At 41.2% G+C, this 27,878-nt stretch overlaps 2 protein-coding genes across 3 annotated transcripts in view; one reads left to right on the top strand and one right to left on the bottom strand.

Moving 5' to 3' along the window:
- The window catches only part of LOC124139562 (IQCJ-SCHIP1 readthrough transcript protein-like), a 301,810-nt gene that overhangs the window by 258,566 nt on the left and 15,366 nt on the right, over window positions 1–27,878 (bottom strand). The window lies entirely within an intron of this gene.
- LOC125377520 lies at window positions 22,782–27,698 on the top strand. Of its 2 annotated transcripts, none has more exons than XM_048391187.1 (2): window positions 22,782–22,901; window positions 25,523–27,698. In XM_048391187.1, the coding sequence occupies exons 1-2, from the start codon at window positions 22,802–22,804 to the stop codon at window positions 26,497–26,499; spliced, it is 1,077 nt and encodes a 358-aa protein (XP_048247144.1). In that variant the 5' UTR covers window positions 22,782–22,801; the 3' UTR covers window positions 26,500–27,698. The 2 variants fall into 2 exon arrangements, with proteins under 2 accessions (XP_048247144.1, XP_048247145.1); XM_048391188.1 differs by lacking the exon at window positions 22,782–22,901 and adding an exon at window positions 24,802–24,899.

The raw sequence follows: 27,878 nt of genomic DNA, 5'->3' as shown, positions 1-27,878 counted from the left end.
CTACATCACAGTGACAAGGTAACTGAGAAAGGCGACAACTCGACTAAATATCATCACACCATGTACTGCTGGTTCTATATCACAGTGACAAGGTAACCGAGAAAGGCGACAACTCGACTAAATATCATCGCACCATGTACTGCTGGTTCTACATCACAGTGACAAGGTAACCGAGAAAGGCGACAACTCGACTAAATATCATCACACCATGTACAGCTGGTTCTACATCACAGTGACAAGGTAACTGAGAAAGGCGACAACTCGACTAAATATCATCACACCATGTACTGCTGGTTCTACATCACAGTGACAAGGTAACTGAGAAAGGCGACAACTTGACTACACATTTACAAGTGTGTTCATGATATAGCATTTTACGTGAATGTAAAATATTTAATTTAATTCAAGCAATAATTTCCTTATCATCCTTATGGTAGTGGTATTATTTGGTTGAAAACATATCTCCAAATGATTTAGTGATGACATGTTTTGTTTCATGTTTACTATGCTTCAAAAAAAGGGAGTGGGGGTGTATAAGTGTAGGGCCTGAAGAGTCATCTCCCCTTGGTGAAAGGTGACCGCCTGGGGAGGCATTCTTCAAGATCCTGATACTGCTGCTTCCATTTTCCAGTTGCTCATCACACCATGTACAGCTGGTTCTACATCACAGTGACAAGGTAACTGGGGTGGGTGGTGGTGGGTGCTCACCCCTGCAGTCCCTTGTGGATCCTCATACAGTGAAGTTAAATGTAGAAAATAATATTGTTAAATGTAGAAAATAATATTGTCACCAATGTTCCAGCTATATTCAGGAGGCCTTTATATAATTAAATCTAGGTGAGGTGAGGTGAGGTGAGGTGAGGTGAGGTGAGGTGAGGTGAGGTGAGGTGAAATGAGGTTTAATGCCACGTTCATGAGTAGTGAACTTATATAGTGACGTGCGTGTATGTGTGCGTGTGTTTGTGTGGCTGCTTGTACTAGTCCGGACTGATGCCAATTTATAGTGCTAGCCCACTGAGATACCATGCCGCAGTTTAACATGGATACCCCACTCAGACACAGAATACTGACTCCGAAACAAGCATTCCTTGTTATAGCCCCTTAATGCCGAGCGCCAAACCAACTTTTAATGTCTTTTGTTATGACACGTCCCGAAATGGAACCCCGTATCTTCCACTCTCTGGGCGGTCTACCACTAGACCACAGAGGCAGTCAAATCTAGGACAGGAAAACTGGTGGTTGATAACATGATCAACAACCTCTGATGTCAGGGTACAATGGGTCAATCAGAGATGAAACAACTGAACCTTAGTTAGTTAGTGCTTCTGACAACCAGGGGGTGCTGGGAACAAGTTATTAAAATCGGTGTTCCAACTGGCATATATTTTGTCAGGTGAGCTAAAAGTATTCCAAATCATTAGGTGCTCAAACTGGTATAGAGAGTCAAAGCCCATTGTTTCCAACTCCTGGAGACCAGAGAAATATTGTGATTCATCCAGAGTTTGACACATACGCCTTGACCTTATTACTGTCTGACCTAGCCATCAGACTATACATTGTCATATAGCTGGAGTACTGATGAGGAGGTCATTAAACAACAAACAAATCAGATAACAGAGAGCAAATGTACCACATCGTGTATATATTTCCTGTTTGTGATGCTTAACGCTGTATTGTGAGTCTATTATAAGTCCCAGACAAATTCTGCAGTAAAATTATCAAAATTCTGCCGCTAAAATTGCACAATTCTGCATTAAATTCTGCAGTAAAAACATAAGTTTTTCTCCCTCCAAAATCAAAACAAACTTATTTTTTTCCCTTAAAGATATTAATCTCTTGCGATTAGACATTTCAAGACATAAATTTATGCATGTCACTGATATTTATTTGAGGTTAGATGTGAACATAGTTTATCTAGTCATAATAAAGCAATGATGTTTTGAAGTGAGAATTATTTATTTCAAAAATGTTTTATTGCAGGATTCATATTTTGTATGTTTGGGCATAATTCGAGTGCAAAATTTGATTAGATAGCTTGAAAAAAATGAAAATTAGTGTATTGATGCATATACGGATTCCATGATTTTCTGCAATTCTGCGGAAAGTTACATTTTCTGCAAATATTTCCACGATCATGGACTCGCCGAATTCTTCTTGGACTGCATAATACTTGGTACAAAGTCAAACCTGTGCTAAGTTAGGATTTTCACAAACTTAGGTTCCAATTTAGACATCAGGAATTCAACACAACCAGTGCGATACATGTGGGATAAAATAGTGAGAACTATAGTTTGAGTTTGCCAGGACCAAGCTGTGAGTTCAGCACAACCAGGGAATCAATAGATCTGAGCCAGAGACAATGAGGTTTGACTGTATTTGAAACATGACCTAAACAGTAAGTTTTCCGCTGCCTTGTGGAAAGATGCCTAAATTGAAATATATTATATTATGTGACCTAATTGTCAAGTATTCGTCATAATAATGATTTGGTTACATGTGTAAAGAGAGCTGAAAGTCCCATATTCTAAATTCTTAAAGTTAGGCTCTCCAACTGGTAGAAATTTCATCAGGCGAGCTACGAGTCTAACCATCAGAGGTAGGTTGAGTTGACACCCAGGTGAGCTACACTAATAGTGTTCTAACCCATTATGGCATCCAGTTCCTGCCTGGCTCAACAACAAGCAAATGTCAGTCCCTAGATGAGCTCAGCGAAATGTGCTACATTATTGATAGCCCTGGGCACCAACATCGTTATGCAACCTGTCAAAGTTTGGCCAAAATAAATTCACACAAGAAAACCTGTTACCCAAAGCATCACGAGAAGACAAATGTTTCTCGCCACTTAAGTAAGTCTCTGCAGCAACATCACCTGTTTTGATGATATTGCTCGAACAAAAACATGGAGAAATTCCCATTTCATAATGACAACATGCAAAGTTATACAACCTTTTTCTAACCAAAACCCAAAGAGTAGTGTGTTTTTACTTATATCAATATTGATTGCTTCAGCCTAGAGGGATGACATTACAGGACTTTCAAAGTAAGGACAATGTGGTTGGCAAATATATATTTTTTTGTTAGTATGATATTTATTTCCGAAAACTGATCTTCTAGACATTTTTGCACTTTAAAGTTTTCTATGTTTCTTGGAAAAACATTGCAACTCTTTTTTACGCAAAGAAAGATTAAACTTGTTTCAGTGCAGGAGTACTGCTGTGAACAACCATATTGTCCTGCTGTAAACGACTATATTGTCCTGCTGTAAACGACTATATTGTCCTGCTGTAAACGACTATATTGTCCTGCTGTCAACAACCATATTGTCCTGCTGTCAACAACCATATTGTCCTGCTGTAAACGACTTTATTGTCCTGCTGTAAACGACTATATTGTCCTGCTGTAAACGACTAAATTGTCCTGCTGTAAACGACTAAATTGTCCTGCTGTAAACGACTATATTGTCCTGCTGTAAACGACTATATTGTCCTGCTGTAAACGACTAAATTGTCCTGCTGTAAACGACTAAATTGTCCTGCTGTAAACGACTAAATTGTCCTGCTGTAAACGACTATATTGTCCTGCTGTAAACGACTATATTGTCCTGCTGTAAACGACTAAATTGTCCTGCTGTCAACAACCATATTGTCCTGCTGTAAACGACTATATTGTCCTGCTGTAAACGACTATATTGTCCTGCTGTAAACGACTATATTGTCCTGCTGTAAACGGCTAAATTGTCCTGCTGTGAACAACCATATTGTCCTGCTGTGAACAACCATATTGTCCTGCTGTAAACGAATATATTGTCCTTCTGTAAACGGCTAAATTGTCCTGTTGTAAACGACTAAATTGTCCTGCTGTCAACAACCATATTGTCCTGCTGTCAACAACCATATTGTCCTGCTGTGAACAACTAAATGGTCCGGCTGTGAACAACTAAATGGTCCGGCTGTGAACAACCATATTGTCCTGCTGTGAACAACTAAATGGTCCGGCTGTGAACAACCATATTGTCCTGCTGTGAACAACTAAATGGTCCGGCTGTGAACAACTAAATTGTCCGGCTGTGAACAACTAAATTGTCCTGCTGTGAACAGCCATATTGTCCTGCTGTGAATGGCCATATTGTCCTGCTGTGAACAGCCATATTGTCCTGATGTGAACAACCATATTGTCCTGCTGTTAACTAAATTGTCCTGCTGTGAATAGCCACACGCCTGCTGTTAACAACTAAATTGCCCTGATGTGAGCAACTGCATTGTCCTTCTGTGACATATCAGAAGACATATCTATATATTACCCATTGACATCATCTATATATTACCCACCGACATCATATATATATTACCCATTGACATTATCTATATATTACCCATTGACATTATCTATATATTACCCATTGACATTATCTATATATTACCCATTGACATCTATATATTACCCACTGACATCATATATATATATTACCCATTGACATTATCTATATATTACCCATTGACATCTATATAATACCCACTGACATCATATATATATTACCCATTGACATTATCTATATATTACCCACTGACATAAGAATAGGTCTTCAGCAACCCATGCTTGCCGTTAAAGGTGACTATGCATGTCGTAAAAGGCGACTAACAGGATCGGGTGGTCAGGCTCGCTGATTTGGTTGATGCATGTCATTGATCCCAATTACGTGGATCGATGCTCATGATGTCAATCACTGGACTGTCTGGTCCAGACTCGATTATTTACAGACCACCGTCATATAGCTGTAATACTGCTGAGTGCGGCGTTAAACAACCAACCAACCAACCAAACCAAAATCTATATATTACCCATTGATGTTATCTACCCACATATAACCTATTCCATAACACCATTCACCGATATATATATTAATAACCACATACTTACATAGAGGAGTTCCTGCAGACACAGTGCTCGGAGGGTGTTCCACAAATTCACGTCAACTGATGCAATTTCCCCCAGTTAAGCATGGGCTCACTTCAACCATCACATCAAGACAAGGCCAGCTAATAGGGTCAACACACACGAAAGACTCAGAAAGGGAGATAATCCTATTTAGGCATAACAAGCTCCATTGAGCCCTGTAATATCACAGAAAGCCTCATTTGACGAAATAGTGTTGCCATGGTTACAATCAAATTAGAAGCTAAAGTTGTCAATTACATTTCTCTTCAACTTTAACATTTGAACACAGTACCTGATGTGTGAATTACATTAGAGACATAAAACTGAAGTTGCCACCGGAATGTTGCATTTTCATCAACCTATCATATTCCGTGCTGACTGAAACTGCAACAAGTGTGGCTTCTACATTCTGCAAAAATGTGCTGCATGTGTTAATCAGATATGTTCTACCAATCTACTCACTGATGTGACGATTTGAGTCTTAATCTATTTATTCATCCTCTTAATTAAACCCAATTTTGCCTGATTGACCATACCCCTGGTCAGCTTAGGGTTTTATGCGACGAAGAAATGTGCGTCTATGTATAGAATGTACAAATGTATAGAATGGATGCAGAAAACTATACACATTGCTTCCAGAGGAACACACAACAATATTCATTGCAACAAATCCAAGACAAGACATATAAAGTTCCTGTAATTAAAGTAATTATTTAATCTTACAGTACAGTACACCATTTCATTACGTTACGGGTCCATTGTATTTCCTTAAAGGATCCTTGAAACAAGTAATTTGGGGTCCTGTGGACCCCTAGTTTTGTAGGTCAAGGTCAACCCCTGTCAGTGATTTCCCCAAAGTAGTATACCTCCATGTTCAAGGTCACACAGTTACAGGGGCGGTCGGGTAGCCTAGTGGTTAAAGCTTAAGCTCGTCACGCCGAAGACCCGGGTTCGATTCCCGACATGGGTACAATGTGTGAAGCCCATTTTTGGTGTCCCCCGCCGTGATATTGCTGGAATAATGCTAAAAGCGGCGTAAAACCATACTCACTCACTCACTCACAAAGTTACAAAAGTTATAATTCTGTTGAACTCATTCACTTCACCATGTTCACCTCAATTACATGATACCATCATACAATTATTTCACCTGGACTCTTTGGTTCACAGTGCTGACTGTATTTCTGTGTAATAAATATTAAATATTAGGCATAACAAAAAAATCCACAGCACTGTAGCTCACCTGGATATGTAATCAACAGTATCAATTGTCAACAAAGACAGCATCTTAATAAAAGGTGCTGTGAGCGTCGCTATTCAAATATTTCTATAAATACCAAAAGTATAACCACATGAAACAAGTATCTAAATTTCCACAATGTTTCCAAATCTTTAAGAATGAAGGTACTAAAGTAATCATGGAAAAAAATTGATTGTTTGTATGCTTATTTTTTGTTTAACGCCGCACTCAGTATGATCCCAGCTATATGACATCGGTCTGTAAAAATCAAGTCTGAACCAGACAATCCAGTGATTGATATCATGACCATTGATCCACGCAATTGGGATACAATGACACCTGACCACCCGACTCGATCGGAAATTAGTTGACTAGATTTTGTCCTCTTATTGCAAGACAGGAGCTAAATCATGATCATATCGTGAAATCAACCATATAACACTAGCCCTAACTCGGGAATGATTATTGTGTACTGCAAGATGATAAGAGTGAGTGAGTTGGGTTAAACGCCGCTTTTAACATTATTCCAGTTATATCACGGCGTGTCAGCTTAATGTGGGAGGAAAGCCCGAAGTGACGCAGGTCTAAGACGTTTACCACTTCCGTGAAACCCACGAGCACGGGTATGGTGCTGACAAACCTAGAAACATAATTGGGGCGAACCGGGATTCGAACCCACAATCATAGATTTCTGGCGTGCCAAAGGGATGCAACTCTGCACAGCGAATCGCGGCGCCTTAGACGACTGGGCCACCCGTGCCCCACAAGATGATAAGAAAACACTTTGACAGGAGCAGCCGGTCCACACTAGATTTTATAACTCCAATGTTTTCTAAGTCCCCATGTAGTAAATTTGAAAACACTATAATATATGCAATGGCCTTGGGTCAATGGAAAATCGTTAAAAAAAAAAATAGCTACGTGATCACACAGAACAATGAAGAACAAAGCGTGGTTTATTTCACAATAAAACATTGTTCTGTCATGACGTTATTTCTGGAGATTCAAACATGCGCTCATAACTTTATGGCGACGTAAATTGGACAATGCTATTTTTTAAAGGGAAGTGTCTAATGAGTTGTTCCCTATAGATGTAGCTAGCCAATGTACATAAACATAATGGCCAACGATCACATCAAAAATTGCAGAGATATGACAATTCCATTTGGGGAGGAAAAGGTACAGATAACATGGATAATTGACGTGAAAATTGTGAAAATATCCGGGAAATACCAGACTTAACCCTCCAGTTCATAAAATGGACTTGTCCGACATTGCAGAGGTCGGATTGTGTTCAGGAAGTCATCAATATTTAAATACGGGTAAATAATTTTAAACCTTGTACATTTAATTAACATCCTGAAAGAGGCTGTACTTAACACTGATATCATGGATATCTCATATAAGAAATAGACGACTCGTGGTCGTTGTTTTCTTAAATACACAAAATAGCAATAGACACCAAGACAGTCCAGTTATGTATCATACCACATGACATTTTACTTAGAAAACATTTGAACATGTGTTACATACTCTACACAATTCAAACAAACGGTGGCATAACATTCCCTCCTTGACATGGTTCTCAAAGCTGACATTTGTACAACTATATACATTGTATAGGATTACATCTGTTTCATCAAAGAAAAGGTAGACCACGTGTCCTTTATATCAGATTACATCAGAACTTGCAAGGCTCTTGGTTGCCAGACAAACAGGTGTATGGCATTGTCATTAAAACAAAAAAGTAGGGACGGTCACAAAGCAGTAAAGGGAGATAAAAATAGATAGTTTTGATACTGGGGTCATTAAAAGGGCAGTATATAGTCCTCCAAATATTGAAACTGTTTAGATTGAATTTAAAGATGCTTTTAACATGACCACTATTACAAGAGTACTTGCCTGTTAATGGAATTGGGGTTTAGCGTGGTGACAAATAGACAGCCTAGGGAACGGTATTCCATCCTCACTATGAGGTTAACCTCTCTCTGTACTGTCCAAGCCTCCGTGGCCTAGTGATAGAGTGCCCACCCGGAGAGCGGAAGGTCCGGGGTTCGATCCCTCGCCGCATCATACTAAAAGACGTTAAAGATGGTACTTATTGTTACCCTGCCTGGGGCTTGGCATTAAGGGGCTAAAACAAGGACTTGTGGGCTCGGAGTCAGTATACTGTGTTTGGGGAGGTTCTCATGTTTAACTGCAGCATGGTATCTCAGTGGGCTTGCACTATAAAATCAGCAGTATTCCGACTGGCACAAGCAGACACACAGACACACACACAGACACACAGACAGACAGACACACACACACACACACACATGTGCATGCATGTCACCATATAAGTGCAAAAATCTTGGACACGATGTCAAACACCAAAGAATGGGGTCTACTTTAATACCCACATCCGACCAGCCCATCCCCCATCCCGCAAAACGTGTTGCAGGGGGATAACAACGTGAATGCTGAAATTTACAGCATTGTTTTCTTTTTTATGGTCCTACTATGAATTCTTGATTGCAGTGATATCCACTGTCCTATCACAGCACAATGTTACTAAAATGTTCACGTGGATTCCAAATATCATGTGCCTTTGCTCTATTGTCAGGTGCTGCACATACACCAAAACTAGGTGTAAAATGAACAAACATATTTCATATTACCATTATCTACTGGGCCTGTAAACCCATGGGGATCCCAGATACTTGTAGACGCAAATGAATGTTTTAGGTGGTCAGGCTGACTTGGTTGATGTCATCATATCCCAATTACATAGATGGATGCTCATGATGTCAATCATGGGACTGTCTGGACCAATTCGATTATTTACAGACTACCACCATAACGTTGGAATCTTGCTGTGTGTCAATTCCTTATTATATATATTTCTGTCATCCAGTTATTTCAACACACACAGCCATTATGCCGTGCCATCTTTATAAATACCTTACACCACCTAGTTACCATGGAAACATTCACTGATGTATTTTGTGCTTATTCAACATCACCTGAATAACTACAATGATATACGACTGCAAGACATAAAACTCACAATAACCGAGGAGAAATCTCATCATGAGATCACACAGGTTGCACTGACTGTGATTGATCTACATAGGACACAGAAAATAGCAATGTTGCAGAGAAATAAGCTCATTTATCACCTTTGGTTTCTTATTGCAAAGCATGAGTCCACATGAGACGTAGAGTGAACGGTGTTGTATTTCCCAATACTCCAGCCAGGGTTTGATTCCAGCCATAGGACAGCATTATGAAAAAAAATGAATCCGGACCAGACAATACTGTGATTGACATCATGATCATCATTCTACGCAATTAGGATACGATGACATGCATCAACCAAGTCAGCGAGTCTGACCACCCGATCCCATTAGTAGCCTATACGACAAGCATAGTTGCCTTTTACGGCAAGCATGGGTTGCTGAAGACCTATTCTACCCCGGGTCTTCACGGTTTCCAGAAAGGGGACACTGGTCATGGGCTTCACACAGTGTACGTGTATGGGACATGTAAACCAGGTCTTCTGACACGGACTAGCCAGCACCTTGTCCACATGGCTACCTCGTTTAACGCACTTAGTGCAGCAAGGTTGTTTGTCTTGTAATGTACATGACTCACATACCATGACTCACAAACCATGACACATGACTCACATACCATGACTCACAAACCATGACACATGACTCACATACCATGACTCACAAACCATGACACATGACTCACATACCATGACTCACAAACCATGACACATGACTCACATACCATGACACATGACTCACATACCATGACTCACAAACCATGACACATGACTCACATACCATGACTCACAAACCATGACACATGACTCACATACCATGACTCACAAACCATGACACATGACTCACATACCATGATTCACAAACTATGACACATTACTCACAAACCATGACTCACAAACCATGAAACATGACTCACTTACCATGACTCACAAACCTAGAACCATGACTCACATACCATGACTTATAAACTATGATACATGACTCACATACCATGACACATGACTCACATACCATGATTCACAAACTATGACACATGACTCACATACCATGATTCACAAACTATGACACATGACTCACATACCATGATTCACAAACTATGACACATTACTCACAAACCATGACTCACAAACCATGAAACATGACTCACTTACCATGACTCACAAACCTAGAACCATGACTCACATACCATGACTTATAAACTATGATACATGACTCACATACCATGACACATGACTCACATACCATGATTCACAAACTATGACACATGACTCACATACCATGATTCACAAACTATGACACATGACTCACATACCATGATTCACAAACTATGACACATGACTCACATACCATGACTCACAAACCATGAAACATGACTCACTTACCATGACTCACAAACCTAGACACATGACTCACATACCATGACCTACAAAGCATGACACCTGATCCGAATACCATCACACCCAACTTAAATACGACACATGACATACAAAACATAACTTAATACCATGACACATGACACACAAACCACGACACACACTTCACAAAACATGACATGACTACTACTTCCAACTCACCAATACCAGTCACGTTCGTCTGAAAGCCAATACCACAATGCAACAACTCTAAATGAACTCCAGGTAATGCTTGTCAGAATCCTGCCCTCCCACAGCATCTCGATCAGAAAAACACGAACGGAAACGGTAGCTCTGCCGAGTCAATCAGATGACAACTTTAATCTTCCAGCTGACTTCGCACGCTGCTCCACTTGGGTACAGATGCGATCGTATGGAGGGTTTTTCCCTATCAATATCCATACACAATCACCCGACAGCATCAACCAAACTCTTCAGCGCTTCCAGGAAATGCCACTAGGCTTAGAGCAGTCTGTAGGACAGTCTCATTAAGCCAGGGCTATAGGGTCTAAAGGCACATCACCGCATTGACCCAATTCCAGACAAGTATTACTCTTATCTTACGGACTTATGATTCAGGTTTGAGTTGAGAGCTGATATAGTTGTCTTTATTGGATAATTGAGATATTATAACTGTTTCTTTGAGATATCAAATAGAGCTGAATTAGACATTGTGTCAGTAGGAGTAGTGGCAGTGGTAGGGGTAGTTGTAGTGGTGGCTGATGTTGAAGTGGTGGTGGTTGTAGTTGTGATGGCAGTAGTAGTGGTTGTAGTCGTGATGGCAGTAGTAGAGGTTGTAGTTGTGATAGTGGTAGTTGTAGTGGTGGCAGGTGTTGTAGTAGTGGCTGTGGTAGATGTAGTGTTGCAGTTGTTGAAGTGGTCATGGTAGGGATTGTTGTAGCGGTAGCAGTAGCAGTAGCAGTAGTAGTAGTAGTAGTACATGTAGTAGTAGTAGTAGAAGTAGTAGTAGTAGTAGATAGTGGTGGTACCCGTAGTGGTAGTTGCCGTAGTGGTGGTAGAAGTGAAAGGAAAGGTACAACAGTGGCAGTAGAGGCCAAAGTAATAGCAGCTGCATCCTAATTTTCATCATCATCATTATCATCATCGTCATCATCATCATCATTAGCGACATCAACAAAATCACTGTGTACTTTAGGATACAGCAGATCCTATTGCCCAAGACAATGAAACAATCCAGGCATGTTACAACCTCCTATCCTTGTTTGTTTGTTTGTTTGTTTTGTTTTCAGTGATGCAGTACTCAACAAGATGACATCAGCCAGTAAATAACCAAGTCTAGACCAGACAATCCAATGATTGACATCATGTGCATCGATACACATAATTGCGATACACTGACATGCATCAACCAAGTCAGCGAGCCTGACCACCCAATCCATTTAGTGACTCTTTACGACAAGCATCCGAAGTGCATGTTTGTCTAAGCCACAAATCTAGAGCTACATCACAGTAACCAGTAAACGTGGGAAATAACTAAATTTAGACAGAATATAATTTCCAACCCAGACCAAAACCAAAACCCAAACCCAAGTTGTCTGGGAAGTGAACAGACTGCCTACTGGGCCCCTGAGGACATGATGGCTGAGTGAGTGAGTGAGTTGGGTTTAACACGGCTTTTTACATTATTCCAGTCATATCACGGCGTGTCAGTTTAATGTGAGAGGAAAGCCCGAAGGTCTTAGATGTTTACCACTTCGGTGAAACCCACAAGCACAGGTATGGTGCTGACAAACCTAGAAACATAATCGGGGTGAACCGGAATTCGAACCCACAATCATAGCTTTCTGGCGTGTCAAGGGGACGCAACTCTGCACAGCGAATCGTGGCGCCTTAGACGACTGGGCCACCCGTGCCCCTCTTACGACATGATGGCTGACTGTTCCCACACAGTCAGACAAGTGATTCCAGCATGCTCATTATGCTAGCCCTCTTCCCTGCTCCTGTCTCAATACAAATGTCCAATGTGTGCCCAAAAGAGAAATCAATTCTGATTGCTTCAAGCTTCCTTCATTTTCCAATTTATCTCCTCCCAACTTCCTATCATTTGTTGCTTAATTAGCTTTTTATTATCAAACCTGACAAAAAACATGTGGAGAAATAGGTTTATGAAGGGAGGAAAACTTTCCCAATAATTCTATTTGAATCATGTCCGATTATGCAATGGTAGACCTGAACAACTAAAAAAAGAAACATGGCCAGAAAATGGTTTATGAGGTGAAGAGAAATTGGGTTTAATGTTGCATTCAAGATTAATGCACTTACATAACAACCTGCATGTACGTGTGTGGCGGCTTGTCCAAGTGCAGACGAACACTGGTTTTTGTAGTGCTAGCCCACTGAGACACCAGTTAACACTCCACTTGGATACAGTATGTTCGCTCCGAGCCGACCAATCCTTGTTTTATCCCCTTACTGCCGAGCGCCAGGCAGGGTAACAACAAGTACCAGCCTTTTGGTATGACAAGGACGGGGTTTAAACCACTGACCTGCTCTCGGGGCAGACACTTCAGCAATTACAGGGCTTGATTTAACTGCTGGCTTGTTGGCTCAGGGCCTGTTAAAATTACAAAGGGCTTGCTGAAATGTAAAGTAGACGGCCTGTCTGGCTAGTCAAAATTTCACCCCTTCTCCGCGTATGCTTACTTTTTTTAATGGGACGACACTCATGAATCATGTAATTTTGATGAGAAAATATTTAAGAGGGATGAGGTCTTGTGAATGGTTAACTCAAAGAAAGATATATGTCGATCATCTCGGTAGAAGGACCACCGGCTGGCATTTTGTAATATATTTATTAGCTCATAAATTACCATGATATGAGGCAAAGGGAAGCCAAGAATTAATCTAAAAGTGCAGGAAAAGGCATTTCAGTTGAGGAATTCTAAAATTTTCAGAGCCCTGCTAGGTTGCTACGCTTTGTGGCCTGTTACTTAAAGAAGGGCCATAGGCCTGTTACTTAAGAAGGGCCAGTAATTATTAAAAGGATCAAGCCCTTCTGGCTCCATACAAATTCGTTGTAAAATTTACCCCTGCATTAGACCATGGAGGCAGTAAAATGGTTTATGAAGATATGAGATATCTGTCTTACACCACTGTCAGCATCATACCATCTACTTCAAGGCAAACCCATGAAGATCCAGGGTAAAATAGGTCTTCAGCAACCCATGCTTGCCGTAAAAGGTGACTATGCTTGTCGTAAAAGACGACTAACGGGATCGGGTGGTCAGGCTTGCTGACTTGGTTGATGCATGCCATCGATCCCAATTGCATGGATATATGCTCATGATGTCAATCACTGGATTGTCTGGTCCAGACTTGATTATTTACAGACCGCCGTCATATAGCCGGAATATTGCTGAGTGCGGCGTTAAACAACAAACTACCAAGAACACTGAAAATAATCAAATCTCATTAATATCGGATGTTTTACTCCATTATGATACCTCTCTGTGTGAAGATCTCACGACATGTCCGTAGGAGGTCAGGTCAGGAGACTTTTTTTATCAGCCATGGAGGCTTCTAAATTTTGGGTACCAGTGAGTGAAGCAATCGAAACATTATATCTGATTTCTGGATCTCAAACGAAACCAACTTCCAAAAGAAGAAAGTATAGTGGCACCAATATATTGTTGTGGCTATTTCATACACCCCATTATTTCTCAGCCATAGCATCTACTACCAAAATGGAATACCATCGAAGGAATATTGATTTTGTGGATTTTCATTTGCACAAATACAAATTTCCAAATTGAGGTGGTAAAAATATGAAGGCGAATCATTTAGAAATCTGACAGCTGATTGGCTCAATAACAACTAGTCTTCTTTTAAATTGGATGTGACTATCAATGGAGGTCTCCTCAAATCTTAACGCACAGAATGTATGATGGCAGTGGCGCTTTTTGTCAGGGATAGGTCTTACCTCACAACTATATGGATAGATTGGCAGTGAAGAGGACGTCTGTTGAAAATTTAAATAAAATTATAGTGTGATTGACAATGAAAACAGGAATTTATGGCAATGATGTAATAGAGCTACCGTATTCGACATAATAAGCGCCCAGGGCGCTCTCAAAATTACAAATAGGGGGCTCTTATTAGAATATTATTTTGGTGAAAAACAACAGAGTTGAAAGATCGTAAATTTCGTGGTTTATGTTGACAGCCTGAAATGTTTATATATACGACAGATATATTTTTTCCAGAATTGAATGTCCCATAATTAAGGGTGCATATAACACACGTATTACATTGATCAATGTGATACATTGATCAATCGAAAGGGGTGCTAATTGGGATTGTTCACTAGCCTATTGTTTAGCAAATATCGCCGTGGGCGCTTATTAGAGCGGGGTGCTTATTACGTAGAATACGGTAGTGTTCTTAGAATTATACACCATGATAACTATTGGTTGATTTCTACTAGTCCTTATCAAAGCTTAACTACTGGGCAGGGACTATAGGACATATAGGACTAGGGCCAATTTCTAACGCTGTTCTTCAATGGCTTGTATAGTGAAGCATGTTGTTTGGAGTAAAATATCTGATTTTAATGAGATTGAAATAATAAAGTCTGGGCTAAACACACTGGGGGTTGATAGCATGACAATGCACGGCATCTGGGCAAAAATCCCACCCGACTGGTATCCATCCAGAAGAGATAACGGGACTAAACTTTGACCTTGTAGAGATTCCAGATTAGAACTGGTCCAGAGTGAGTGAGCGAGTGAGTGAGTGAGTGAGTGAGTGAGTGAGTGAGTGAGTGAGTGAGTGAGTGAGTGAGTGAGTGAGTGAGTGAGTGAGTGAGCAGGATTTGTATATTTTAGAATGACAAGCTAACACTTTAACCACTAGCCTAACACAGTTTAACACAGTATTCCAGTTATATCACAGCGTGTCAGCTTCATGTGGGAGGAAAGCCTGAAGTGATGCAGGTCTTAGACGTTTACCACTTCAGTGAAATCAATGAGCACCGGTATGGTGCTGACAAACCTAGAAACATAATTTGAACCGACAATAATAAGTTTCGGGCGTGCCCAAGGGACACAACTCTGCATAGAGAATAACAGCACCTTAGACGACTGGGCCACCCGTGCCCCCGCTGATTGTAAGAGGAAATTTAGACTGTACATAGTATTACTTGTAAAGACATAAGAAGTTTACAGTTCCTGACTGAGACACATTTTAATTAACTTAAATATCCCCTTAATGGCTAGGGAGGTCAGGTTCGGTGGGGCGGTCGGGTAGCCTAGTGGTTAAGGCGTTCGCTCATCACGCCGAAGACCCGGGTTCGATTCCCGACATGGGTACAATGTGTGAAGCCCATTTCTGGTGTCCCCCGCCGTGATATTGCTGGAATATTGCTAAAAGCGGCGTAAAACCATATTCACTCACTCACTCAGGTTCAGTGACTTGGTTGACGGAATGTCATTGTTGGTTGCTCATAATATCAATCATCGGATCATCTGGTCGTGATATGAACACGCAAATTAACAATCTATTCTTCCCAGAATCCCTCTGGGTTAGTTTGAGATGGAAAGTCAGAGTTTCATTATCCAGGTCTGATCCGTTTGATCTGTACATAGCATTATCAGACATGAAACCACACACCAACATTTCCCTCGGAGAGATTTTGCTGAACTTAATCAGGTTTCATCTTCAATTACACTTGGCTCAACCTGATTAAAACCTTGTCATAAAGCAAACCACAAGCTTACCTTTCACTTGGATATATAATACATTAACCTCATACAGAGCCAGTTGATAGGAGAATGTGATATGTAGGATGTGAGCCGTGCATCATACCTAAACTGTACAGCAGTTGTCAGGAAAATATGATCTATAGGCTGGTAGAAATCTCATCACAGATCTACCAAGACAAGATGTAGGATCTGCTCACATTAACATATCAGTGCTGAGCAATCCTACAGACAAGGTAAAAACATGATGCAGGAAAACATCACATTTCTCATGGTTAAATTTAGTTATCCTGTCACCTTAAATAGAACAAATTTGTTGACGTAGCCAGACCATCATTAATCAAATCTGCTTTTCAACTGACGAAAAATTATACAATGTTTGAAGCTCTTTATCTGTGGTATTTTTTTCATTTTTCTGGATATTATCAATGTGTGTCAAATCTACTGATTCAGAATACCACGAAAATAAGAGTTGCCTCCCCTTATTTTGCAAGACAGTGTAGTCATGTTTACAGTGGGTTTACCTGAAATTATCACATTTTAAACATAAATAAATTGCGAGTGATTCCAAGCATTTATTTTGCCATGCCACGCCATGCCAAGCCACGCCACACCAACTAACGGACTACCGTTTCTTGATTGGTTGATAACAGAAAGGAAGGGTCTTGTGTTGCATCATAACATAAGCAGTATGTGAAATTATCATATTATTATTATTTATATTTTCATTACGTTTTTGCATTTATGGAGGTATAAACTTTTTGCAAACTGTGTAAATTCACATAATTGAATTTATAATAAGAAATTTCTGACTAATTTATAAAATGCAACAAGGACATGGTGAGTTTACGTGTGATTGCCTCTAATGGCTGATGAGATACATGATATAGTTGCCAGTCCAAAACAGAAACTAATGACGCTGACACGACACAAACTGACAATAAGCACAAGGTTTCCAATGTGCAATAAAGTAGATGATACTAAATGCAATAATTAAAGTAATTTGTCCCTTAATTGACCATATCTGTATATTTACCATGTTTATGAGACCATGAGACCAAGTAATAGGATCGGTTTATCACATCGATAACACTGTCCATTTTATGATAAACCTTTTCGTAACCCAACTGAATGGGGACTCCTGGTCAATACAAGTCATGACAAATTGTTAAATGGGGATTGGTTGGTCATACTCGGTGACTCAGTTGTCGCCATTACAGTACTGATTGTACTACTCCTGGTTTGCCTATAGCTAATACTTGATTACTTCCGGGTATATGTGCTTATTGTTTGTTTGTTTGTTTGTTGTTTAACGCCACACTCAACAATAATCCAGCTATATGATGGTGGGCTGTAAATAATCAAGGCTGAACCAGACAATCCAGTGATTGACAACATGAGCATTCATCCCCGCAATTGGGATATGATGACATGCATCAACCAAGTCAGCGAAGCTGGCCACCCGATCCCGTTAGTCACCTCTTACGACAAGCATAGTTGCCTTTTACGGCAAGCATGGGTTGCTGAAGACCTTTTCTACCCCGGATCTTAACAGGTCCTGTGTTTTTTAAAGTAATTCATACTAAATATAGTATGGCTAGCCACAATGTCTCATGGATTATCTCCCAAATGATTATAGTGAGGAAGTGAGTTTTGTCTAATATCTTTTCTTGTATATCATGACGTGTCAGTTAATAGGGAATATAGACAGAAACGACATTTTTAACAAGTAACATTTTAACAACTTTATTGGTTTGAATAATTTCAATTTCTAACAACCCTTGAGCACAGGTTTTGGCTGACAAATCTTGAAACAATCAGGGCAAATCTGGAATTCAAACTCACAATAATCGGTTTCTGGCACATCAAAGGGGCACAACTCTGCATAGCAAATTACGATGCCCTCACTGACTTGGCCACCTGTGCCCCATTTAAATTGTTACAGTTATATCACGAGGCTGATGGACCTCATTATCTAACAATAGATTAGAATAACAAGGCTTCACCAGCAAGTAGATAATGGCACTAGACATTGCTGCAGTAACACAACACCCCTCAATCAAACGCTTGGTTTAGAATGCAATAACACAGTACTGAAAGCTACACAGTAACGTCAGCTATCATCATTCCTTGTAGTGCAACAGCTGATCCTGATTGCTTACATGACAGAAGCAGTCACTAGGAAGATATTACCTGGACCAGTTCCTGGACCACACAACCATCACTCACACAGCCCAACAGGTGCAATAATTATACGCACTTGCTCCTTCCCAATCTTTATAAACTACCTTCCAAACAACTGTTTTCCTTTGATTAGATGTCTTACAATGTTGAAAGTGTTTACTTCTGAAGAATGATGGTTTGGTAAAAGTGAGAAAACACTTTCAACATCATAAGACATCAAATCTAGGACAAACAAAATCTTAATTTTGAATATAAATAAATTGAACTGTAATTGTATTTTCCTAAGAACTTATTGTTTATTTGATATACATAAACATTGACAGAGCAATTATTTTAACAGCTTGTGTTTTTTAGGTCTTTTGTTCTGTTCGTCTTTGTTGATGTCAAGTCTTGATGTGTCACATTTGTTCTCATTTTCTTCGGTACTTAATGGAATAATTCCAGAAATGCTTCTGTTTTCAGTCTATCTGCTCCATCATTCAAGTCTGGGATTCATATAGGATTCTAGTTAGGAGCCCTTCACAAGGCAAACTTGGAAAAAAATATTTTTATTTTCAAACTTTGGATTTTGTTCTTGTTTTTCAATATTCTGAAGGTCAAAACAAGGTCAAAATTTTAAATATTGTAAAATGAGGAAACTAAACAAGTACCAACTTGCAGTACATTTTAAACCAATACAACTCAGTAATGGCCATAATTTTACTTTTCAATGTGGCTGCTGTGGAACATACTTGGAGCCATCACATTGATGGCAGTAGCCATGTGAAGATCTAGCTTCATTGGTCAGGTGGTGTGGAGGAGAAGATGTGTACACCACAGGACGCACAACCAACAAACAGTCCACAACATGAGCTCACTTTCAGTCAGGTGAGCTAAAGATTTACATTATAATTCTAAATGCAGTCATCATATTCTGGGATAAAAATCAGTCATTGCATAACAGATTATATAGTAAAATATAAAAATCAGGTGTGCCTTTACTTCTTTTGAGTAGTATATGTTGACTATTCATGTTAGCAAAATGTTCATATAAATATCTACGACTGATTGTATATGGTATCTTTAAGCAACATATTGACATATAGATGCTACTTAAAAGATAGTCATCTAATATACTGCTTGCCTCATCATATAATTGTGAAACTGATTCATTCCTATTACTATAGTTAATGTGTCATAGCATGAAGATTCAATACAATAACAGGAAAGATTAGGGTGTCCTTAATTAGCTTTCTTTGAGTTGGATATCATCAATGTGGATACTGACATTTCAGGCCATCATCAGCCCAAATGTCAACATCATCAAGCAACTATAACTAAGTTTCCAAATTAATAGCAAAAGGATGACAGAATTCACTTCACACAAAAAATCAATCCAGAAAGTGCTGATAATTTAAAACAAACACTTCTTTTCAAGCTGCTTATAATCCCTGTAAACACAACTGTCAAAAAGTGAAGCCTTTGCTATCACAGAGTTCCTACCTACCTTTGAACACTGAAACATACCAAATATCCCACGGAAAACACGACTCTACGTCCACAACTCCAAGTCAGATTCAGACACAGAGGATCAACACATCGAGGTCCGAATGTTCAGCTATGGTAATGCGACCGATCGCAGTGACTCAATCTGCCAGTCAGGACTGACTGTTATCATTGGTCTAACTCATGGCTAGTAGTCGCGCTAACACAGTCTCCTCATGGAATTCCCTCAATTACGGCAAATGGCCGTGACAATAGCCTGGCTGCGTGTATTCTGTAACAGCCATGTTGTGTTATATAAGAGTGCACAATGGGAGCTACTCAGTAATACTGTCAATGCCAACTGGAGGACTGTTTGATTTGGCACTTTCCTGCATATAGTTGGACAGAAAAAAGTATCTCAGAGGAACCATTACGAGTTATAACAACCGCCAAATAACGAAAGTTGTACAGAAGATACTATGTCAATATTCCTCAGGTGTGGTTGTGATTATGTTGGTTTTAAAATGTGGAAACTTCAGATCTAATTAAAAAATACATCTCAAATGATTTTTTTGCTTCATCTCACAAAGCAATCTTAACAATTCTTTTAGTATCAAATGACAAATCGACATCAGCTGGCTTCTCAAATACACAAACAATAAAAAGAACAAGGCATGGTAGAGCCCTTTTTGGACCTCTGGAAATGCCAAGAAGTATGAAATATTGTAATGGCATCATGTTCATATGACTGAAAACTAGCTACGCCCTTTTTCTTTCGACACTTGGATCATGGATCAGTGACAAACAGAGAAGAAAGTTTCACTTGTCCACAGACAAACTTAAACATGTTAAAACTAAAGTCTGGCATGGTATTTCATCACAACTGCTGGATTAATAGTAATTTTAATTTCTCACGGATTTATTTAGATTTCCAAACTTAGTGCCCTTGACAAGTAAACTTGACTTTTTATATATCTGCTTAAATCTTTCTTTACTAAAATTCTGAGGTATTTTCTTTTTGCATTCAATACAATAATTATATAACTAATAATTAAACAACTTCCTTTTTATTGGGCATGTTATCTATTGAGCCATAACATTAATTCGCACTACTATCCTATTTACTACTGCATATACTATATTTAGGATCACCACTTCAAAGTCTCAGTATCATTGGTCTCATGGATTTTAAATATTTTCAAAATGAAATAGTGAAAAGGAAGTCCAGATTTTCATTTTAAGTTAGCTAAAAAGAAAACTTAACCTGTGTTGAAATGTTAATTCCTAAGTAATCACGCAATATCAAAGAAATAATCAAAAGGTTTTCTTTCACTGTGTGTAACAAGCGAGTTGTTCCCTAAAACCAGAAAACGGTGTAATACCATCAGTTAAACTTACAAACCTTGCTTATTGACAACAAATCAAAGTTTAAGCATAAGCCTTCAGAACAGGTGCTTACTCTATGTGAAAGACTCAGCAAAGTACATGTACAGCTACAGCACTGCAAACCTGGCAACATCGATACAACTTACAAGCACAGCTGTTTACAACATCATCTGACGAAGGCCCCTACGCAGAGGTACACATGTTGAAATCAGGTGTTTTAAAAGTTAAAAGTAATCATCAGTTGGGCACAACTCTGATCTATAATAACAATATTAAAAAAACATATTATTCCTCTTCTCATACTGAAATTACTGATGGTGTTATATCAAAACAGTAGGAAGAATGAAGTTCTTGAACACAGAATCGTGTTCAGGAATAGTTCCACATAACTCAAGTTGCTTGTGTACTTCCCACAATGCAATCTGGCAATGTTCCATATGTAGGGTGTGAGACTCCAATAGGTGATGCACTTATAGTCTAGCTCTGACAGCCTACATTCAAACACACACCACACTCATACCAGGGACTCACTTCATGTCAACAAACAACTCACTCAAGTTTGCAGTAATAACTGATAAATACATGACATTCAGCCATAAAAAAACCATCTAATTATTCCTGCCCAATTCATGAATAACATATAATAATTCCTGCCCAATTTATTAATAACATCTAATAATTCCTGCCCAATTCATGAATAACATCTAATAATTCCTGCCCAATTCATGAACATCTAATAATTCCTGCCTAATTCATGAATAACATCTAATTATTCCTGCCCAATTCATTAATAACATCTAACTATTCCTGCCCAATTCATGAATAACATCTAACTATTCCTGCCCAATTCATTAATAACATCTAATAATTCCTGCCCAATTCATGAATAACATCTAACTATTCCTGCCCAATTCATGAATAACATCTAATTATTCCTGCCCAATTCATGAATAACATCTTATTATTCCTGCCCAATTCATTAATAACATCTAATAATTCCTGCCCGATCCATGAATAACATCTAATTATTCCTGCCCAATTCATGAACAACATCTAATAATTCCTGCCCAATTCATGAATAACATCTAATAATTCCTGCCCAATTCATGAATAATAGCATTTAGTGATTAGAACTAAATGCCTTTATGTTAGGCTTGGCACAGTTGCTAATATTATTACTGCGAAATACCTTCATTCCGTGCGGCTACGTGCCGTTTTGCATGGTGCCATCGTCTCTGGCCTAGATCCGCTCTTGGCACGTCCGGTAAAGGAGCGTTTGTTTATATTTTCTATGACCTGTTGTAGCGTGACATCAGCTCACGCAGCACTTGCTCTCCAGCTTTCAGCCGTAATACACATAGTTATATTCGCGCATTCATCTATAGTTCGTTGCAATTACCATTAAGAATGCCACCAAAAAGACGGGCCGCCTTAAATCACCGCCTCGTAAGGAGCGGGAAAATAGCCAGGAGGGAACCAAGTGTCCGGCAAGCGACATCGGCTACTGGTAAGTCACGGAGATCAGCTAGATCTCCATTGCACGGACCCCCCTTGCCAAGTGTACAAATAGCTGCTAACTTGCTAGTTGAAGCAGATGATTCGGACAATCCAAACGTTCTCCCGCGATTCGATCACGGAGACATCGAAGAGCCCCAACAAGTGGGGTCGCCCGTTCCGTCGATGCTAGCTATATCGAGCCAACTCAACAGCATACTGGATATGCTAGGCAAACGGATGGCCCAAGATACTTCTCGGAGCTTTACTGGCATGCGAGGGGTAAGTACCAATGATCTGGGGGTAACGGGGTCGGTGGTGTCAAGAAATCCCGATGTGTTGTCATTTAGCAGTGCACACTCGGGCGAGCCGGGAGTTTCCCGTGACGTCACACCACGTGCAGAGTCAGGAACGGGGTCAACCAATCAGGGAACAGGGGATTCCCTGACCTTCCAGGCGGATGCTATCAGCGCTCACGTCCGTCAAGTTGTACGGGAGAGAGTATGGAGAGGGGAGTTTGTGGAGTTGACTACATTGTTGCCAGGCGCACAGTCGCATGACGATGACGATGACGATGCATTTAAGATGCAGATGGATTCGTCGGGTAATCTGCGATTCTCGCCGGCCAAGCCGGCTAACGCCAGGGCATTAAGCATAGGCCAATGGACGTCAGCTTTCCACATATATATGAGCATTTACGTGGTGAAACATTTTTGTCAGTCCACCATACAGGGCATGTTGGCATACATGGAAACAATCCGTAATGCCGCAGTCCGCTCCGGGGGTTTTGGCTGGTCAAACTACGACCAGCAATTCCGACACCGTATGGCACGAGACCCAATTCGGGAGTGGGGCAAGATAGACGGTGAATTGTGGTTGAAGCACATGACACCGACTATGTCCCGTGTTCAAGAAAATAAGACTGAACGCTTTACAGTGCCTTTCAGCAGGGGCCGTGACTTTACAGTCAACGCATGCTGGGACTACAACAGGTCAAGGTGCGCCAGGCCAGAATGCAAGTTTATTCATAAATGCTCCAATTGTGGCGAACAACATCCCGCCTATTCTTGCTTTCGCGCAAAGGGGGGTCGTAGACCCTCCAAACAACTTAACTCCACACAGGCCCCAAAGGCACTGGCCCCAACTCCACTCATACTCACTAGATTAAAGCGACATTTGCAACTGTACAAGCATTCTAACCATGCCCATGCCATTTATTTATTACAAGGTTTGGAATCAGGTTTTCAACTGGAATATAGTGGGGCACGCCTAGTAGCTGCCAAATTGAAAAAGGAAGTAAAATTAGGTAGGGTGGCAGGTCCTTTTGAAACGCCGCCCCTGCTGAACCTACAAGTTTCACCTCTCGGTCTCGTACCCAAAAAGCAAACGGGTAAGAGTCAAACCTTGCTGGGGACAGACGATTTTCGTTTAATACACCACCTTTCTTATCCTCAAGGCAGATCAATCAACGACAACATAGACAGCGAAGCATGCTCCGTGTCATATGCACGGTTCGACGAGGCTGTCAGTATGGTACAGCAACTTGGTCCAGATGCTCTACTTGCAAAATTTGATGTGAAATCGGCTTTCAGGATTATGCCGGTACACCCTCAGGACTTTGAGTTGCTAGGCTTGTGCTTTCAAGGTAAATACTACTTTGATAAATGCTTGCCGTTTGGGTGTTCCATATCATGCTCAGTGTTTGAAAAATTCAGCACCTTTTTGCAATGGTGTGTCCAGCAAAAGTTGCCTAACGGCCAACTCATGCATTACCTTGATGATTTTCTCACAGGCGGAACTGCAGGAACGAAAGACTGTGGTGACAACCTTGATACATGTCTCAGTACTTTCCAGGAGCTAGGCGTACCCGTAGCACATGAGAAGACAGTAGGTCCTGCATCCTGCTGAACATTCCTAGGTCTTGAAATCGACACAGTCAGGATGCAGGTTAGAATACCACAGGAAAAGATTGTAAATATCAACGCAATCATACACGATATGCTGGCCTCAGGTAAGCACAAAGTGACCCGTAAAGCTTTGCAATCTCTGGTGGGTAAGCTAAATTTCATGTGCCGGGCAATACCCATGGGTAGACCGTTTTGCCGCAGACTGATTGATGCCTATACAAAGGTAAGTCATCAAGCACACCGTGTTCGCATCACGCGGGGAGTTCGGGAGGACCTAGAGGTTTGGCTCGGGTTCTTGGGGGAATTTAACGGTGTGTCGGTTTTTCAGAATACAAAGTGGGCTGACAATACATGTCTGCAGCTGTTTACTGACGCAGCCAGCACTGTGGGGTTCGGCGCATACTATAACGGGAACTGGGCAAACGGGCTCTGGCCCCGTGAGTGGGTGGAGGACGGCTCGACTCGTGACATGACACTGCTGGAGTTGTTTCCGATTGTGCTGTCAGTTTGTCTGTGGGGGACAGCCTTTGCTAACAGGAAAGTACTTTTCTTTTGTGATAACCAAGCGGTAGTGTCAATAATAAATAAACAGTCTTCAAAGGCACCCAGAATCATGTCACTGATTAGGCAGCTAGTGCTGCAGTGCCTCAAACACAACATTTTGTTCAAGGCCAGATATATAACAACACACGACAATATTATCGCAGATGCACTGTCGAGATTTCAGTGGGAACGATTCCGCAATGCAGCTCCATCAGCCAATCTGCATCCCACACCACTTCCAGACAATCTCTGGCAGGGCTAACAATCGAGGCAGAGAGGCTCCTTCAGCGATCATTGGCGGCAAACACGTGGGCAACTTACCAGGCAGGAACCCAAGCGTTGCAAGCATTCAGGGCATCACAAAACCTGGGAGATGTCTGGCCGGTTCCAATAACTCATCTGGTACATTTCATTGCTCACCTGTCAGTGTCAGGACATGCACCGAGTACGGTAAGAACGTATATGGCCGGTATCTCAACGTACCATAGGCTACACAGCATGGAAGACCGCACCGGCCACTTTGTTATTACTAAAATGATTACGGGGATGCAAAAGTGTCAGGGGAGGCAGGATCACAGAAAACCAATAACAATAGACCTGCTCAAAGTAATTGTAAACAACCTACAATTTGTCTGCTCTTCTACCTATGAAGTAAGATTGTTCAAAGCAGTATATTGCTTGGCCTTCTTTGGTTTCTTTCGGGTGAGTGAACTCGTGCAAACCAAACTTTCTCAGCCAGGGTGCGCTTTCTTGGACCTAGAAGTCCAAGACACGACTAAGACAGTAACAGTCGCTCTAAGGCATTCAAAAACGGACAGGCACTCACATGGCATAGTTGTTTCCATTTCCGCCATACCTGGCCACAATCTGTGTCCAGTGGCTGCAGTTAAAGCATACCTAACAGTTCGATCACAGGGTCAGACTCAAGCTTTCGTACACTTTGATAAATCTCCCCTGACCAGGTATCAGTTTCAGGCCGTGCTAAAAAGAGCACTGGCGCATAGCGGCATCTGCACAGCAGCATACTCTTCGCATTCCTTCAGGATTGGCGCAGCAACGACAGCAGCCGGTAACGGAGTGAGTTCAGATTTGATACAGCACTTTGGTAGGTGGGGGTCAGAATGTTATAAAAGCTATATACGCATACCTGCAAACATTTAAATCGCCAACCATGCAAGAACAGTTTTCTTCCTATTGATTCATGTTTTCAGTATGGTTGATTGGGTCCAGCTTCCTGACCCGGGCGAGAGAGCACCTACAGGACAGTGACTTCGGTATTCCAGGGGGATGTCTCTGGTTGGCAAGGGGCGGCATGAGGTGGGAGGAGCTGACCGAGCTGATAGATGCCCAGGTCAAAGCAATGCAGACACCACCAAAGGCGGTGGTGATTCACCTTGGTTCGAACGACCTGGGTAAGGTAACCACGTGTCAGCTATATCATGAGATCAAGCTGGCACTCCTGAGGATACACCTCCTCCTACCTGGTGCTGTCATTCTGTGGTCAGACATGCTGCCACGGAGGTACTGGCATGTAGCCAGCCGTGCCCGGGACCTGGACGGGGCCAGGCAGAAGCTGAACAGACGAGTGGGGAACAGGGCCCGTGAGCTTGGGGGGATACGGGTTCCCCACACAGTGTTCAACCGGCAGGAGCAGCAACTGTACCTGCGTGACGGGGTTCATTTGTCACCGGCCGGACTTGATCTTTTCACACAAAACATTGGCAGCTCCCTTTCCGCAGTATGCTTGTAGGAAACAATTTCAGTATAGGATAACACGGTGGGTGTACATGAGCGCGAATGGTCGTGGTTGTGGGGAAGCACCTTGGTGCTTGTGGCGGGGTGCTGGTGGACTGCATTACAAGTTACATTTGGCGTCTTGGGATACATCCCAAATTATAAATTATTTAGGATAGGGTTACCCGCTTTACAGCAGGAACCAATTTATCCATTCTGCTTTACAGCAGATGGCTTAGTGTCCGCTTTACAGCGGATGGTCAGCTTGGCAACAATAGTTGCCCTCGCTCATGGTTTGGCAATGGTACTTGCCTGGCAGCGATAGCTGCATAGCAACATGGGTTGCTTGGCAACGGTAGTTGCAGGGCAGCGGGCGCTGCATTGGTAAGCAACATGGGTTGCTTGGCAACGGTAGTTGCAGGGCAGCAGGCGCTGCATTGGTAAGCAACATGGGTTGCTTGGCAACGGTAGTTGCGGGACAGCGGATGCTGCATCGGTAAGCAACATGGGTTGCTTGGCAACGGTTGTTGCAGGGCAGCGGTTGCTGCAGTTGGGGTTGCTTAACAGGTGTTAAGCTCATTGCCGTAGTCCACCAGTACCTCCACATCCGCGACCATTTCATCCAATAATATCTCTTGTCTTAATTTGAAGCTCCGCTATCATGCATGATGGCGGAGCCTGTCATAATGGAGCCATGTCCTTATATAACATCTAATTATTCCCACCCAATTAACAAATAACATCTTATTATTCCTGCCCAATTCATGAATAACATCCAATTATTCCCGCCCAATTAACAAATTACA

The sequence above is a fragment of the Haliotis rufescens genome, unplaced genomic scaffold, assembly GCF_023055435.1.
Source record: "Haliotis rufescens isolate VD_foot unplaced genomic scaffold, xgHalRufe1.0.p SCAF_9, whole genome shotgun sequence".
Taxonomy (NCBI): domain Eukaryota; kingdom Metazoa; phylum Mollusca; class Gastropoda; order Lepetellida; family Haliotidae; genus Haliotis; species Haliotis rufescens.
Note: the sequence above shows the minus strand (reverse complement) of the source record. Positions and strands in the feature narration are given on the sequence as shown.